Source organism: Aphanomyces astaci (genome assembly GCF_000520075.1).
Source record: "Aphanomyces astaci strain APO3 unplaced genomic scaffold supercont1.18, whole genome shotgun sequence".
NCBI lineage: Eukaryota > Oomycota > Saprolegniomycetes > Saprolegniales > Verrucalvaceae > Aphanomyces > Aphanomyces astaci.
In genome coordinates this window covers 692,041-706,880 of record NW_009798281.1, presented here as the reverse complement: position 1 = coordinate 706,880, position 14,840 = coordinate 692,041, and the positions used below count along the sequence as shown (strand labels likewise).

At 52.6% G+C, this 14,840-nt stretch overlaps 7 protein-coding genes across 9 annotated transcripts; 3 read left to right on the top strand and 4 right to left on the bottom strand.

Moving 5' to 3' along the window:
- Positions 1-470: 470 nt before the first annotated feature.
- H257_08361 (hypothetical protein) lies at positions 471-1,426 on the bottom strand. The gene has a single exon (XM_009834198.1). It carries the CDS (start codon positions 1,308-1,310, stop codon positions 624-626), a length of 687 nt encoding a protein of 228 aa, XP_009832500.1. The 5' UTR covers positions 1,311-1,426; the 3' UTR covers positions 471-623.
- Positions 1,427-1,870: 444 nt separating this feature from the next.
- H257_08360 lies at positions 1,871-5,490 on the bottom strand. Of its 2 annotated transcripts, XM_009834196.1 has the most exons (4): positions 4,329-5,490; positions 3,648-3,704; positions 3,027-3,579; positions 1,871-2,452 (listed from the first exon to the last, which is right to left on the bottom strand). In XM_009834196.1, the coding sequence occupies exons 1-4, from the start codon at positions 5,468-5,470 to the stop codon at positions 2,063-2,065; spliced, it is 2,142 nt and encodes a 713-aa protein (XP_009832498.1). In that variant the 5' UTR covers positions 5,471-5,490; the 3' UTR covers positions 1,871-2,062. The 2 variants fall into 2 exon arrangements, with proteins under 2 accessions (XP_009832498.1, XP_009832499.1); XM_009834197.1 differs by lacking the exon at positions 1,871-2,452 and having other exon boundaries at positions 2,806-3,579.
- Positions 5,491-5,618: 128 nt separating this feature from the next.
- On the bottom strand, positions 5,619-8,442 carry H257_08359. 2 transcript variants are annotated; one of them, XM_009834194.1, is made up of 11 exons: positions 8,339-8,442; positions 8,217-8,279; positions 7,799-8,166; positions 7,572-7,740; positions 7,344-7,511; positions 7,139-7,235; positions 6,920-7,082; positions 6,763-6,851; positions 6,010-6,213; positions 5,904-5,943; positions 5,619-5,800 (listed from the first exon to the last, which is right to left on the bottom strand). In XM_009834194.1, the coding sequence occupies exons 1-11, from the start codon at positions 8,421-8,423 to the stop codon at positions 5,675-5,677; spliced, it is 1,572 nt and encodes a 523-aa protein (XP_009832496.1). In that variant the 5' UTR covers positions 8,424-8,442; the 3' UTR covers positions 5,619-5,674. The 2 variants fall into 2 exon arrangements, with proteins under 2 accessions (XP_009832496.1, XP_009832497.1); XM_009834195.1 differs by having other exon boundaries at positions 5,619-6,213.
- Positions 8,443-8,665: 223 nt separating this feature from the next.
- On the top strand, positions 8,666-10,771 carry H257_08358 (hypothetical protein). The gene is made up of 2 exons (XM_009834193.1): positions 8,666-10,379; positions 10,431-10,771. Exons 1-2 carry the CDS (start codon positions 8,717-8,719, stop codon positions 10,733-10,735), a joined length of 1,968 nt encoding a protein of 655 aa, XP_009832495.1. The 5' UTR covers positions 8,666-8,716; the 3' UTR covers positions 10,736-10,771.
- A 594-nt stretch (positions 10,772-11,365) lies between these two features.
- H257_08357 (hypothetical protein) lies at positions 11,366-12,737 on the top strand. The gene is made up of 3 exons (XM_009834192.1): positions 11,366-11,642; positions 11,695-12,231; positions 12,304-12,737. The coding sequence occupies exons 1-3, from the start codon at positions 11,394-11,396 to the stop codon at positions 12,691-12,693; spliced, it is 1,176 nt and encodes a 391-aa protein (XP_009832494.1). The 5' UTR covers positions 11,366-11,393; the 3' UTR covers positions 12,694-12,737.
- A 62-nt stretch (positions 12,738-12,799) lies between these two features.
- Positions 12,800-14,341, top strand: H257_08356 (hypothetical protein). The gene is made up of 3 exons (XM_009834191.1): positions 12,800-13,613; positions 13,675-13,868; positions 13,918-14,341. The coding sequence occupies exons 1-3, from the start codon at positions 12,815-12,817 to the stop codon at positions 14,299-14,301; spliced, it is 1,377 nt and encodes a 458-aa protein (XP_009832493.1). The 5' UTR covers positions 12,800-12,814; the 3' UTR covers positions 14,302-14,341.
- H257_08355 (hypothetical protein) lies at positions 14,330-14,817 on the bottom strand. Its single transcript, XM_009834190.1, has one exon. The coding sequence runs from the start codon at positions 14,784-14,786 to the stop codon at positions 14,373-14,375; it is 414 nt and encodes a 137-aa protein (XP_009832492.1). The 5' UTR covers positions 14,787-14,817; the 3' UTR covers positions 14,330-14,372.
- Positions 14,818-14,840: the final 23 nt, after the last annotated feature.

Here is a 14,840-nt window from a genome sequence, read left to right as displayed (position 1 = left end):
ATTGAGACGTAGAATCGACAGATCTCAATGTGGTGAAGAAATTCTACGTCTCAGATTCAAATTTGGTGATGAATTGGTCCAGAAATAGATATTTAACCTAGCGGTATTTTACATGGGCGCTTGGATATTTGGCCATAGAGGTGGCCACTGAGATGTATCTCGATTTTTGTATGTGACATTTATCCGTATGTAATATCCGGAGGCAGTTGGGACCTTTAACCTCCCACTGTAGTGATAAAACGCATGAATCGGTATTTAACGTATTTTGTTTTTGGGTTTAACTACATTAATTATACGTTAACCACTCGTGCATCATATACTACGTAGTACATCATCATACTGGCTTGGTATGAGCTAATATTGCATATCTAAGTAGCGCGTGGATATGTACAGTACGTACAGTATACTGTATACTTGCAAGTGGGCTAGGATCACGAACCTTGATAACGCAATGGAGGATGAATGGACAGGAAATACACAACTTGGGACATGCCAAATATATTGAAACAACACCCACGGCCACCATGCGGTGGTTGGGATGGGGGGGTATAAAGTAGTAGGAGGTAGTACTCGGGGCTAACAAGTGGGGGGGGGTTGGTGCGCTCCATCGCCGCCGCCGTCGTCTACGAGTCCACTTCCATGGTTGACGGTTGTGATGAGTCTCGTCGGGGGGCGCTCGCCTGCCCCATCATCGCCATGTACATGGCGGTCTGCATGACGGAATCGCCGACGGGGATCTCGGTGAACATGCGCTCGGTGCCGTCCAAGATGGAAATCAGCTGCGGGTAGTTGGCAAATGGACTTTGGTTGACCATCTTGCGCATGTACTTGGTGCGGGTGTTGTGGCCGGTCATTTTGTCATGCTTTTTCAAAATCTTGGAAAACCCTTGGTAGTTGGTCACAGCGTAATTCTCGAGCTGGATGCATTCGCCGTAGAAGTGTACGCAGGCCACCATGAGTCGCTTGGCGTCGATCTCGTCGATCTCGGCCTTCTTTTTCATGTCCTTGAGCACCGCCTGCAGTTGTTGGAAGCGAAAGTGGTACCGCTTCTCTTCGGCGACGTAGAAACAGGCAAGTTTCCGCAGTTGGTCCCGCAGTTCCGTGAAGAAGTCGATTTCTTCTTGGCACTGCGTCAAGTCCACTTCCCGCAGGTCTTCCGAGTCCACGCTGGCCCGCACTGTGGGGGACGACGGCGCCGATTTCACCACGGCCTTGATGCGCTTCTTCAGCGCTTTGTAGTTCATCCAAAATGGACCCCATTCCGGGTTGGATTGGTTCACCGCATTCAGCAACTCCTTCCCAAACTTCATCTTCGTCGTTCGTACTGCCAAGATACGAGGGCGATGCGCCGAACGAGATTGTGCTCCTTGTGTACTCTGCAAGATGCACCAAATCTATGGCGAGTCAATTTTGGCTTGGGGAATCTATGCCGAATCTACCCGCGTCCAATGTAGTAGTATTCGTGAAATTATTTAATTTACATACATTTGACAAGATAAGTCGATGAAAACGAATTATATTGGGGAGCACCCTTTTTACCGTCCACTTTCATTGGCCAAAATATACAAGGATATGCAGTTTGATTGGATAGTCATGAAACCCCTGAAACCCCGAAACCCCGCCCTAACATTGCCGCTTACTGTTGCTATGCGGCGCAATAGTTAACAGTAAGCTTAGCATGCGTCCACACTCAGCTATCGATCGATTATACTATCGTGGTATGGCGACAAGGACTCGAAAGTTGTGACTTGCTTGTCCTTCAGAGAAGTTCATGGGCAGCGGCAGCCGTCTTGGCTGGTGGGAACATTCAAACACGGAGATGAGAGCACTTTCCAGATGGGGGGCTCGATCGTTGGATGTTGGATGTGGCTGTGTCTCTGTACTTTGGTACATAAGTTCAAGTCCAGACACCGTTATGTAGTAGCGTGCTCACTCTGGCTCAATACATTAGTCTAAGGATGCAGTTGACGTGTAAGTTCCGGTTGATTATCCGGAACACGTACAAATTGTGCGCGAAATCATTTTTCGAACGTCCATAATCTACTTGGACGTATGACACCTTCTACTCGGACACGTGGCCATCTGTGCGGCGAAGGAACTCTAGCCGCGTGGAACTGCCTTCAGGCCGCACAAAGGCACTGACGTCTTCAATGGCGTCGTCTTCGTCGCTCCACGCGTCCTTGGGTTCCTGCGGAGCTGCCACCACAGGCACGTCCGAGACCTTTTCCCATCCCCGACCTTCCGGCAGCTTGACGTTGCGATCTACATACACACGTGCCCGGCGAGTCTGTCGCTTGGGTCCTTGGGCTTCGTCCAGGAGGCATTTGGATAGCGAAGTTGGGGGCAGCGTCGACGTTTGCAGCTTGTACAACGAGATGAAACGGTTGGGTTCGGCATCGCGGGATTCCGACTTGAGACCGTAAAACACTGCCAATTCGTGGATCATCCGTCGCTACATGCACGTCATCTTGTCAAATCGATTTGAAACTGGAGAATGATGTTGTAAGCGATTGAATTCAAGACCCGTCTAGACCAATCAAATCACGTAGTTGTCGAATTTCTGCCAATCCAAACGTCCGAATTCATGAGGCAAATCAGGTATACGAAATGTTACATTGTCAACTCGATTCAAAATTGGAGAGTTTGGGTGCTCAATCGAATGAGCAGAATCACCAAATCGGCACACAATCAAAGATCGACCAATCAAACCCCAGATCACGAATCAAGTAGCCAATCAAATCCACTTTTCGACCAATTCAACATCGAATTAGTGTGTGAATGAATTAGTGTGACGACACTGGAAGATTTTGGATACAAAAGTCAGAAGAAGGAATATCGATAGATTGGGCAAAGAATCAGCACAAAAGTCAACCAAATTTTAGGTAATACGACAATATAATACTACCAGTATAGTTTGAACAAGATATGAAATGTGATGCAATGGATTTGAACGCTATACTGTATTTGGTGAAAATGACTCAAAAGTCCAAATTTGGGTGAAAAGTACACAATATGCGCATATATACCATTTCCCGAGGCATCGACTTTAGATGAGTGCTAAAGCATGCGCGGTCGGCCATCATGTCTTGGATCTTCTTTTCCACAGCCACAAGCGTCCGGAATTTCACGCGGCCCCACTCCTTGAGTTCTTGCGAGTATTGTGGTTCGAGTTCCTTTTCCAAAGCGTCGTCCGTCTTGGGCCCTCGGCCAAACGCGGTCGCGAGTTGGGCATTCCGCGTCAGCATTGCGCGGGGCACCAACGCCGACGGAGCGGGAACAGCCGAAGGACGGATCGTCGGTGGTGGCGGCGGTCGTGTGGCAGGCGCCGGCGCAGCGGACGGAGCCGCGGCAGGTAGCGCAGGGAATTCCTCGCGTTGCCGCGACGAAGCCGACGGCGGCGGGGCCCCAAACTCCCACGTGTCATTGAAGCGCCCTCCCGTCGTCGACGACACGTCGTCTTCGATGCCCCGACGCACCGTAAACGCAATGCGAAGGCGGTTGTCGTGGTTCCCGTGAACAGACACCATGTGCGCTTGAAAGTCAATGTCATGTTGGAATACGACAAATCCCTTGGCAATGCTACAATAAAGTATCGTCTGTCGTCAGCTTAAATACGTGTGCAAAACCATCTCTATGCGACGACGTACCACGACGGATCTTCGCAAAACAAGTGCTGGCGTCGAAAATGCGTTTCCAAGCCTTTGCTACAACACCAACATATTGTGTGTGCGGTTAACATTTTGGCCAATCGATGAAATCGAGCAAAGCAGTATGATTGGCGAGAACGAATAAACGTTGCAATCGGATTGGCTAAAGTGAAACGAATTGCAGTCACAACGATACCTCTGAAATTTAGTTGTATACAATCTTTCGCAGGTCCAGCGAGTGTAAATGTTGTTGCTGGTATTGTGGTTTATTCAAGTTTGAATAAACCACAATACCAGCAACAACTGGGAATATTCTTCAAGAAACCACAACACCACCACATATTCCATCGGTTATATTGTCAAACTTGGAGGGGCTTGATCGAATGAGTGCAGACATAGAATCGACCGACCAATCAAACGCCACAACACTTTCAATTGGCCAATCAAACTCCAGCAACCATCAAATAGTGTGTGACTTCAAATAGTGTGCATAGCTTCCATACAAAATCCAGTACAACAAATCCACCAGTGGATTTGGTAAAGCAGCGCACAAATATCCAACTAACTATAAGCCCCATACCACCAACAAACTACTAAGTACACGCTACACTCCACACTACCACCATTGTTTGACTGGAATCAAAGCAAGGGATCCATATAGACACATTGAGTAGTACGTACTAGTTGCGGTAATACCGGTGCTGGACGTCCGGACAGAGGTGACATTTGAAATGATCGCGTTCCAAATGCACATGCAGTTCCACGTCGCTGTAGTACCGGACATGGCAAAACTCACAGAGGGGATGGCGCGCGCGGGCCGTGGCCGACACTGCGGCGGTCTGGTGGAGCATGAGCTCCTTCATCGTAAACATCGGGTACTCGCCGACGTAAAAGTGCTGGTGCTGTACGCACAGGTCGCAAAAGTATATTGCGTGGTCATTCTCCATGTGCAGCTGGAGTTCCTCGAGCACGCGAAACTTGGGCCGGTGGGACTTTGGACATCGGCGGCAGTACAGGTCGCGGCGGCGCACGAGGGCCTCGTAATGGGCTTCGCAGTGGCTAAAGAACATGTCAGCGCGGTCGTCCAGCAGGACACCAGGGCCGCCCGTGTCGCCCCAGATGCCAAAGCTCGCGTAGGGCGCGACCGTATCGGTGACGATCACGCGCGGGTTGGCCTGCTTGCAGATGGGACAGTTGAAGTCCTTCATCAACAGACGCATGCGCATGGAACAGGTCGAGCAGATACCGTAGTGGTTGCATTCCCCAATCGCGTGGTATCGAAACCGTTCAGCGCAGACCAAACACAACTCAAGGGAGGTAGCAGCACCAGTCGTCGTGGACTCGGTGTCAACGTCAATGTCGTGGGTTTCAGACACATCTTTGGGTGTGCGACCATGCCGACCGCCGCGCGAACGTCGTGTGTTTGAAGGTTTGGAAAGTGGGATGGTGGTTGTCCCAGGCGCTGGAGTCGCTTCGGCCGTTGTGGCCGAGGTTGAACGATGTGCCACAGGTCCGACAGGTCGCTCTGTGGCCCCTCGACCTCCTCGGGGTTGTCGCGGCTGTTGTTTCTTTCCATGTCGGGTTTTGTCCGGCGCTGCACCAGTTGGAGGCGTAAAGGCGGTGGCGTTAGGTCGAAGGACGCTGGCTTGCACTACCGCGGCCGATGGAACAAGTTGTTGGGACGGCTGCTGCTTCTTCTTGCGTGGCTGTGCTTTCTTGGGAGTGTTATGTGTGCGGTTGACATTGTCGGGTGCAGTGGCGGCCGACGCCGCCGCCGACACAATCGACGCACTACCGGTACTACTCGCAGGGGACGTGGACATCCGGGATCAACAACCAAGGCCGAAATGGAATTTTCTGGCCATTGCGTGGTCAACCTGCATTCTGCATTCTGTACTCCCAATGACCATCACTCCCCATCCATGCGAATCGAAGGGGAATGTTCCATGGGCAATCAAAATCCACTTTGACATCATGACATGGAGAAGTCAGACCAATGATACAAGGAGGGAGCGTGTTATGTATGCTTAGGTCGGTCGACTGGCAGGCGGCGCAGCGTAGTGCCATAGCCACGCCTGATGTTCGTTGTGAAAGCGAAAGTACGCGCAAGGAGGCACGGTGGACGCTAGCGTGTCCAATCCTTTGGCTACCGCCTACATATTTATCGCCATGACCATCCATCCATTCATCTCTCCTTGCTTTGTTCTTGTCAATGATCAATATTGAACACATTGTGTCATAAGAATGGGAGCTTACGCTGTCGAGGTCTTCCACGGGCGTCGCAGGGTTGACAAACCTACCAGCCACATCACTCACTCATCAATGTCTCCTCGACATCCCCCTGTGACATCGTCGTACATACATGGACATGCGAAGAAGCGCCAAGACGTCGGCGCGGGTGCCGCATTGACATGGCAGACGGGCCACGGCATCCCGCACGACGTTGAGCACGGTCACTTGCGGCGCCACATCCGGCAACAACACGTTTGATGCGACGCGATCCGATTGGAGGGGCGGAAAGCATGGACCCACAAGAGTTTGGAAGCCCGAGTCGCCGTCAAAGTAGCTACAACAAATAGCCCCATCAATCAATCACCCATCGAAAGTTAGTAGGAAGAGCAGTAAAACGTAATACTACGATTAATATAGTACAACTACTACAGTATTTAATATAGTACAACTACTATTAATATAGTACTACTACGATATTGTCCATATCGAAAAAAGGAGCAGAAAAAACCCACCTCGAGTCAGACAAAATCAACCGACCAATCCAAACCCAGAAAAAGGAATCAAATTGGCCAATCAAAACGACTCGTGTAAATTATAAATATCCAGGGCAAAAAAACCAAATCGACCGATGGATTTACGAAAGCAGCGCTATTATATTGTCGATTTGATACAAATTTGGGGTGCATATCGAATCGCGCCGATCCACAATCGATCTGATTGGTTGAATTTCATTGAGAAGGTTTTGATTGGCTAATAATTTTGAGCTCATCTGAGGTAGCCAATCAAATCGATTTAAATTCCAACGAGAAACCACAACACGCTATTTCACTTGAAAGCACAAAATCCACAATCATACTAGCGAGACGGGGCAGCAGCAACGTACATGAAGGGCTGGTGCGGATGCTGGTATCGTTGCAATTCTTGCGGTTGAAATGCATCTCGAAGCAACGGATACTGTCGATGCAACGGCAGCTAAGCACAACACACACCACCAAATCATTCCAAACTACTGTATCAACTGGTACATGATGAACACGTACGTGGGCTCGCTTGAGCACAAGCGAAGGCGGGGCGATCGGCGGCGGGTCGGCCGCATGAAAAGCGTCGTCCCCAGCACCGGTTACTTTGAGCTGTTTCTTCAATGGCGGTGTTGACAGAGCAACAAGGTCAGGATGCCGTTTTCGAGCCAGTTCTAACGCACACCTACAAGGGTTGTGTTTAAGCCAACATGCAACGAATATGCGACGAGGTTTCCTTACTGCACTGGGCGCATCGACGGGTCCACAAGGTCAAATGGAGAGCGAAACAGCCGCTCCAACAAGAGCAATCGCTGGACTGTCTCGGTTTTGTCCCCCCCTGCAGCCAGGCAGTAAGCATATTGACAAAGCTCGTTTTGAAGTGACGATTTCATAGATGAATCAAGTACCAGTCTTCCACTGTACACACACACATATATATATATACCTTCAAGCTGCCAAGTAAACGTGTTTGTGGTGACATCATGGTTGACAAATGGAAAGCTCCATGACAGATCATCTTGATGGGGTGACGGGGGATCGGACGTGGTGGGCCGACTCAGGAACAGCAGCGCGCTGTGGACGTAATGGATAACCTGCATGTGCTGCGGTCGTTCTAACACAGTATCGTCAATATCATCAACATGCCTCGTAAGTAGGAAGGAAGCTCATGTACCTGAGATGGGAGGAATCGTGCGCGGGGCGTGGGTCTCCACGTAGGCGGCGACGGCATCCACGGCGACGCCATGCCCTGATGCTGTCAATGCGAGTCGAATGGCCAAAAAGAACGAATGGTCCACGTCGTCGACGGCGGCTTTACACGGAGGAATCACTGAAATGTCGAGCTAGGATGATGTGACAACTACAGATAGCACGTGTTCAGGGGACTACAAAGATACATACCTCGGGGTTGAGCGCCAGTTCGTCGGCGGGGAGCACTTGTTTGAGACACTGCGATCGATTTTGAATGATTGACTGCAGCAGTTGCTTGGTGAAGACGCGCTTTCGCGCGTCGAACGCCGCGCGCGCCGCGGCCCGAGCCCGTGTCCGGGACTCGCTGGGAAAGTAAAACGACATCAACGGATTACCGAAGTTGAAATTGCCGCCGCGAAACAGCTGCCGGAGGTTCTCTGCCGTCGCGTCATCGCCAGACAAGTCCCACCATCCATCCAACGGCGGCAAGTCTGGCAACAGGGCTTGCTGTTCCTCAAAGCTCAGCCGATCCCATGCATCTGGCGGAAGGAGGGCGAGCAAGTTGACTGGGAAGTCATCTACCTTACATCTTTTAGACATGTCAATCTATCATGGACAATGTTCCGACCGCCACTTAACGATGGCTCGGACGTGGTGCTGTTGATGGAAGGAGGATGCACAGACACCAATTCTACACAGCCCTGTGAGCAATCTTCTAGAGATCATCGACATGCACATCGACAAGCTTACTTGGAACGCGTGCTTGGAATGGTTTGGACAAGTCCACATGAAGCGGCGGAGGATGCGCGGCGCCGTCGGTGGTGTCTCCGGCCATGGGTGATTCTATGTGCGATTGTTCAAAATAGCCAATTTCCACCCTTCACCATACCCAAATTTCGTTCAAATTAGCGAAATAGTTGGTCGTAAATCCATGCAAAATTCGCAACAATTAGCTGCATTTTTTTATGGTTTTTTCTTGAAATCTGTTTTTAAGTATTATGGGACAGTTGAAACGGGGGAACGAAACTGCAAAGTACGTAACGAATAGTACGAGTATGCCAAGAATAAACTTTTGAGCCGGACCCGACGACGAGCAAAAACGGCCACCAGCGTACACACCGCCGTAGGATGGAGACCTTCGCGGTCGTACTAGCCAGCCTCTTTGTTTACCGTGGGCTACCCACAGCATACGCGTACGATGTCGTGTTAGGCGTGCTCGTGCCTCAGTTGACCGACGAGACTCTGGAACAAGCCGTGTGGAGTGCGATCCACGACGCATCGCTGGACGACCCTGCATTGAACGTGACCACCGTGGTCTTTGAAACAGGTTGCAACGCAACTGGGACGCTCGTAGCTCTCCAAGCATTTGCCTCGCAACGGGTCACAGCCGTCGTGGGGCCAACATGTGCCGAAGCCTGTCGGCACAGCGTTCCATTTGGAGCGCTGCAGCAGTGGACACAAGTGACTGCCGGGTGTGGGGCGTACGTCGTACCCACCGATGATATATACAACCGCGTGTATCAAATAGCTCCCCCCGACTCGACCAAGCTCCTCGCAGCAGAACTTGTAGCCAAAACGTACACGGGAGGTGGCACCGTGGCGTATGTAGTTCCATGGACGAGCGACTGGGTCTCGACGTTGGCATCGCTGCGGGGGGTCGTCCCGTCCGCCCGATGGTTCTTCTACGACGCCAGCACCCTCGCCGCGGTGCTGGTCGCAGTGCACGCGACCCCCGAGGTCAAGATCATCGCGTTCGATGTTGAACCCTCCATGTCTGTGACATCGTTTGTGTCGATGGCCCAGCGGTCCACCGTGGCGCTGCTTGGGCTTTCCGTCGACCTGGACTTACTCCTACGAGCGATCCCACTCTTTCAATCCACATCCCATCTGATATCGATCGCGTTTTCGAAATCGCCCTCCACCAACCTCACCCAACCTATAACCGTCACCTCCGCCTACATGTACGACGCGACCATCACAGCGTGTCGTAGCCAAAAACCATCGTCGTTTGCCCTTTCGGCGCACACGGGTGCGTCCGGCGCCATAGATTGGATACAACGGACGAGGGCCCCGCTCTTCCAGCTGCAAGTCGTGCCTGCCTCTGGGGGGGTCGCGGTTATCCTGGGCACGTTTGCACCTGTCGGGTCGACATTGGTGTACACGGACAGCCAGCCACCCGCCGCCGCGCCTGTGACGTGGAGCACCCTGCTGTCCTCATCATCGCCTGGGACGTCGTCGCCGTCCAAAACACTCCCGTACGGACCTTCCATTCTAGGCGCGATTTGCCTCTCCAGTGCGTGCAGCTTAGCGTTTTTGATTCGCATGTTTCTGCCGCCATATTGGCTCGTGGGCATGTTCTTTGCCGGGTTTGACCGACAAAAGGACACGGTCAGCGAAGATACGTTCCAGGTGTACACGGTCCAGGAGAAGGACGCCGCTAAACGGCGCAATTCCCAAGTGCTTGTGGTGCAAACCATGCTTGATGTGACCAATCTCGGGCTCGGCCTCGCCGTCTACTTTGGGTTTGTCATCGGTCAAGACAGCAGCATCCCGCGCATCGCGTTCTACTCGATTGCACTTGGCAGTCAAGTCGCGTTTCTCCCGTCGTTGCTGTCGTCGCGGATGCCCATGATCCTTCGATACACCAAGTACCGCCGGTTTTGCACCAAAGACAACAAAGTGGCCGCCAACACCGAACTCGACTACTCGTTTCCGACCCATAACCACCACATTGGCGGCGGCGGCGTCGTCGTCGCAGGTGGCACGCGTATCGAAATCCCCGCCATCATCTGTACGAGATTGTCATTTTCTGAGTGTTGGTAATATCTGAATGTGTGTGTAGTTGGCCTCGAATCCTCGTTGCGGTACATCGAGCAAGAACATTTGGATGTGGCGAGCTCGCTGCTGCGGCTATGGCTGGAAGAAGTGCCTGTTTTAGGCATTAACGTGTACTACCTGCTCGAGGGAGTCGTGTCCGACACGGTCGCAATCGTGTTTGTCGCGACGTTTGGCACGATGGTCGCCACGGGCTTCAAGCTGCACCTTGTGAACCGGTTGAGTGAACTGTACTTTAAACGACGAGGGGTTCTCTTTGACATTGCCATGGCACGCCTCGAAAGCAAGCAGCGGCGGTCGTCGTACAACTAACGTTAACACAATATACTATTGTCACATCGATTCGAAACTATTGCCCTCATCAGTGTAGAATCGATATCGAATGTCTTAAACGGAATGGATTAACAGTAAAGAACCGCCTAAGCCAATCAAATCACGTCCTGTCGTAGAATGTGTGCCAATCCAAACGTTAGATTCGGCCCAGCCCAGCAAACATATACAGTAACATATACCAGTACTTGAAGTACTACATACTTGGAGTACTACCGGTAGTACAGTACTTCGAAGTACAGTAGTACTGAAGTACTACGTAGTATATATACTACGTACTTCGAAGTACATACTAAAGGTTGTATCGTATACAGGTCTGTACAAGCTACAAGCTTGTGCTACAAGCCAACACTAGGGTGAAATGCACAATATTATTACCTCTACACGTGGCAGTTCAAGATGGCGTGTGCATGTTGACCATGAGCTTGTAAGACGACTGGAGTCGTTGACGAAGCTAGAACGTCGGGTGTACTGTAATGCGTACTTCGTACAGTACTCGTACCAGTAGTATTTCGCTTTGGCCGCGATGTGACACGACGGTACTCTCCGGATACGTCGCCAGCACCCTATTTTGGTTATCCGGATAGCCAGATGGCGTTACCGCACAGGTAAATTTCAGGTGCCGCCACCGAGAGTCGTCATGGACCGCACCAGTGGCCATCTACGGAGCCAACCGCCGTCGTCGTCGCCAAAGCGCATTCGAATTCAGGTCCCAATGTCACCACCAGCAAGAAGCGCCGTCTCGCCCGTCTCGTTCCCCGCAGGACGACCAGCATCATTGTCCATGCCTGTGAGCCCGTCCGCGATGGACCGTGAGGCCCATGCGGTGAGGTCGTGCCCGACGTGTCGTGAAGCGTTTTCCATCTTCAGAAGGCGGTACCGGTGCTCGGTACGTTCGCCGTGCCTCGTCCTTGACTTCAGAATGTGCATGTGGTACATAGTACTGCTTGGACGTCGTGTGCAGGAAATGCTCCAAATCGCTCAAGGCTGTGCAAAGTGACACTATCCCCCACGCTCCATCACCAATATCTACGTCGCCCACATCCAACAACTCGGCGGGAGGCCATGCGTTCGACGATAGCACATCGTCGCAGTCGTCATGGTCGTCGACGTCGTCCGTCGTGTCCACGGCAAGCACGTTCTCGTCGCCGTCGACGCATCGCCGTATCAAGGCACGGTGCTGCAAGACCTGCGCGACGTTCTCGCCGACGTTGAAAGCGCCAAGTCGATGCGAGTTTTGCCGGTCCACGGCTGGCCTCTTTCGCAAGAAACTCAAATGCCAAGTCTGCCAGAAATTCGCATGCAAGGCGTGCGGACACCTCCAAGACGGAGCTCCATTTGGCATTCGGAGCGAAGCTAAAGTGTGGGTGTGCACCGTCTGCGACACCGCGCACGACCGTCAAACCGCCAAAGCCCACCAATCGTGCCACGTGTGCAAGGAACAATTCGCGGAATTCAAACGCCGGTGTCGGTGCAAGGTACATGCAGACGTCGTTGCCTCCCTCGAAAAGCATGCCATATACAGTACTTTGACGTGGGTCGATGTGTAGACTTGTGGGGCCACAACATGCGTTCAATGCTCTGTGTCGGTAGCGGCTACGACGCCTGGGCATCCACTAGACACGAGGGAGTGTCGAACGTGCGTCGTCGAGGCGGCCAAAGCCATGCAGAATGAAACCCTCGGGAATACCGACGAGAGTACCCATCGCACCAGCAGCTTGCACCTCACGCCTGCGCTTGAGTTTGCCAAGGACGTCGACACGTCCTCGTTTGGTTCTCGCATGCGGACGGTCGAGCGGTCATGTGCCGCCGCTCTTATCGGTGTCGGTGTGACTGTCGTGATCGTTGTCGCCCTTCTCGTGTACTTCTACATTGTCTCGGTGATTGTGGAGGACTCGTGGGTTGCGTCCTGGTACTCGCGGCACGTTGATGAGCTTTGAGCTGTAAAAAAACTCCGGATAATTTCATTGACATTTCCGGATAATCTTATCTTGGTTTATACTCCGGAGTATCCGGAATCTCACTGAGGTTCGATTTCTTCTTGCCACAAATTTGAAAATTATGGTCACGACACGCCGAGGAAACGGGGTGGATGTGGATCCAGCTACCGCCTTGGAGGCGGCCAAGTCCCCGAGAGCTGTGAAGTCGCCTAAAGCAGCCAAGTCACCAAAGTCGGCGACATCTCCGCACGGGGAGAAGCAGCAGCGCAAGCAAAACCCGAGCGACCTTGTCCTCAAGCATGTTCTGGTGCTGTTTCGACACGGCGACCGCAGCCCCATTACCACCCAAGTGGGTCAACATTTGGTGATGGATGCGGCGGAGAAGGAATTGTGGGCGTCCAAGCTTCCATCCGACGAACACATTGAAAAATTGAGCAAAGGCGCCAAAGTCACAGGTATGGAGCCGCACCTGCCGCCCCCCAAAGCCCCGCGAGATGGCGGGACCTTCCCCAACGGCCAGTTAACCGTTCGAGGGTTGCAGCAAATGGAAGCCAAGGGTGAAGGCCTTCGTGCTCATTACTCTGACTTCTTGGCAGACATCCACGAGAAGGACGTGTACATTCGGTCGACGAACGTCCGCCGCACAATTCGGTCGTGCCTCGCGCTCCTTCACGGGTGTTTTCCGGAACTCGTTGGTAACGACAGGTTGCACATCCGCATCAACACGGACGTGACCCTGGAGCCGTCGTTCACGCAAGCCGACTACGGTCGGCTCTTGGCGCGGTACAAGGACCCGTCGCACGTGGCCACCGCGACCCTGCCGCCGCTCCCCGACACGATCGGATGCACGCAATCGTTGGACAAGGACATTCGAAAAGTAATTGGCATCCACGACGACCAGCCCATCTGCTACACGTCGCGTAATAACCATCATACTCATGTCAGGCTCATCTCTCATGATCATGCAATCAATCATCCTAGTGCGCGAAGTGCTAGTGTGCCGACATGCGCACGACGTGCCGTTTCCTAGCGGCATGGATCGAGCCATGTACAACAAGCTGGTGGACTACAACACGTGGGAGTTTCACGCGTTGTTTGGCGATGCCGCCGATTGCTACGACGGGTTTCAAAAGGGCGTGGCCGAAATCTTCCATTTGCTGCACGCGGTGACCCAAGTACGAGACATTTCAAACAAGTGACACAATCTGACGTGGCACGGTGTAGGGCCAGCATGCACCCCGCGCGAGCTTGATGGCCGTGCACGACAGCACCCTCATCGCGTTGTGGAATGCCATGCAGCTGGATGTGGGCATCGTGTTTCCGACGTATGCGGCGCTGACCGCGATTGAATTGTACCAGCACAACACAACCAAGGAATGGGTCGTGGAAGTCCAAGTGGATCACTCGCCAGTGCATTTCCGCAACCACAAACATGCGATTCGCGCGCCGTTTGCGCACGTGGAAGCGATTGTACATGCGTTCTTGAAGAAGGAGAAGGCTACGAAGAAGCGCTCGGTAGAGGAAGACGGCGACGTGGAGAAGGAAGGAGCGGAGGGGGCGGCTGTGAAGAAGGCCAAGGTCGCTGACCAAGGGTCGCAGAACGAATAAGTAGCGACGTTAATACAATACTATATGATGCGAAAGGATATGAAGAGTTCATTGGTCGTTTGAGAGGACAACTAGCTTGGGGAATGGACGGCACTAATGTTTTGCATGGCAGCGAGTTGGGTATCCAAATGGTCGAGGTGGTTGTGGCATCGGGACAATGCGGGGGGGATAGTCAACTCGTCAAGGCGCAAGTCTTCAACTGGTTCGCTGGCAAGATGAGGTGACGATGGAGAAGGATGCGACATACGTCGAATGGACCTGCGCAAGTCTGCGGACACTTGGCGTTCCGCCGCGAGTTGCGCCTGGACGCCTCGGAGTTGACTGCGAGCTTTGACTATAAGCATGCGGTAGATCGCGATGGTGTCATCAGGTTCGTCAGCTGACGCGTGGGGTGGTGATGCAATGGCCACTTTCAGGAGGTTGACCTCGTCAGTCGCTTCGTCCAGGGCAGCGTGCAGGCGAACGCAATTGCTGCAACGCCCCATGTTGCCCTTTCAGAGTTTGATAACAGACCGCGCTAGATTTCTCAATAGGTCAGA

Excerpts from the sequence above, each read along its gene's own strand:
- H257_08357 (XM_009834192.1), top strand. The coding sequence starts at position 11,394 with ATGGACCGCACCAGTGGCCATCTACGGAGCCAACCGCCGTCGTCGTCG. Across the intron at positions 11,643-11,694 it reads GAAGGCGGTACCGGTGCTCG|TACTGCTTGGACGTCGTGTG; the intron begins GTACGTTCGCCG and ends TGTGGTACATAG. Across the intron at positions 12,232-12,303 it reads AACGCCGGTGTCGGTGCAAG|ACTTGTGGGGCCACAACATG; the intron begins GTACATGCAGAC and ends GTCGATGTGTAG.
- H257_08360 (XM_009834196.1), bottom strand. The coding sequence starts at position 5,470 with ATGTCCACGTCCCCTGCGAGTAGTACCGGTAGTGCGTCGATTGTGTCG. Across the intron at positions 3,580-3,647 it reads TTTTGCGAAGATCCGTCGTG|CATTGCCAAGGGATTTGTCG; the intron begins GTACGTCGTCGC and ends ACTTTATTGTAG. Across the intron at positions 2,453-3,026 it reads AGTCGATGCCTCGGGAAATG|CGACGGATGATCCACGAATT; the intron begins GTATATATGCGC and ends ACGTGCATGTAG.
- H257_08358 (XM_009834193.1), top strand. The coding sequence starts at position 8,717 with ATGGAGACCTTCGCGGTCGTACTAGCCAGCCTCTTTGTTTACCGTGGG. Across the intron at positions 10,380-10,430 it reads CGAAATCCCCGCCATCATCT|TTGGCCTCGAATCCTCGTTG; the intron begins GTACGAGATTGT and ends ATGTGTGTGTAG.
- H257_08355 (XM_009834190.1), bottom strand. The coding sequence starts at position 14,786 with ATGGGGCGTTGCAGCAATTGCGTTCGCCTGCACGCTGCCCTGGACGAA.
- H257_08356 (XM_009834191.1), top strand. The coding sequence starts at position 12,815 with ATGGTCACGACACGCCGAGGAAACGGGGTGGATGTGGATCCAGCTACC. Across the intron at positions 13,614-13,674 it reads GCCCATCTGCTACACGTCGC|TGCGCGAAGTGCTAGTGTGC; the intron begins GTAATAACCATC and ends CAATCATCCTAG. Across the intron at positions 13,869-13,917 it reads TGCTGCACGCGGTGACCCAA|GGCCAGCATGCACCCCGCGC; the intron begins GTACGAGACATT and ends GGCACGGTGTAG.
- H257_08361 (XM_009834198.1), bottom strand. The coding sequence starts at position 1,310 with ATGAAGTTTGGGAAGGAGTTGCTGAATGCGGTGAACCAATCCAACCCG.
- H257_08359 (XM_009834194.1), bottom strand. The coding sequence starts at position 8,423 with ATGGCCGGAGACACCACCGACGGCGCCGCGCATCCTCCGCCGCTTCAT. Across the intron at positions 7,741-7,798 it reads AACTGGCGCTCAACCCCGAG|CTCGACATTTCAGTGATTCC; the intron begins GTATGTATCTTT and ends ACATCATCCTAG. Across the intron at positions 6,214-6,762 it reads CATCCGCACCAGCCCTTCAT|CTACTTTGACGGCGACTCGG; the intron begins GTACGTTGCTGC and ends TATTTGTTGTAG.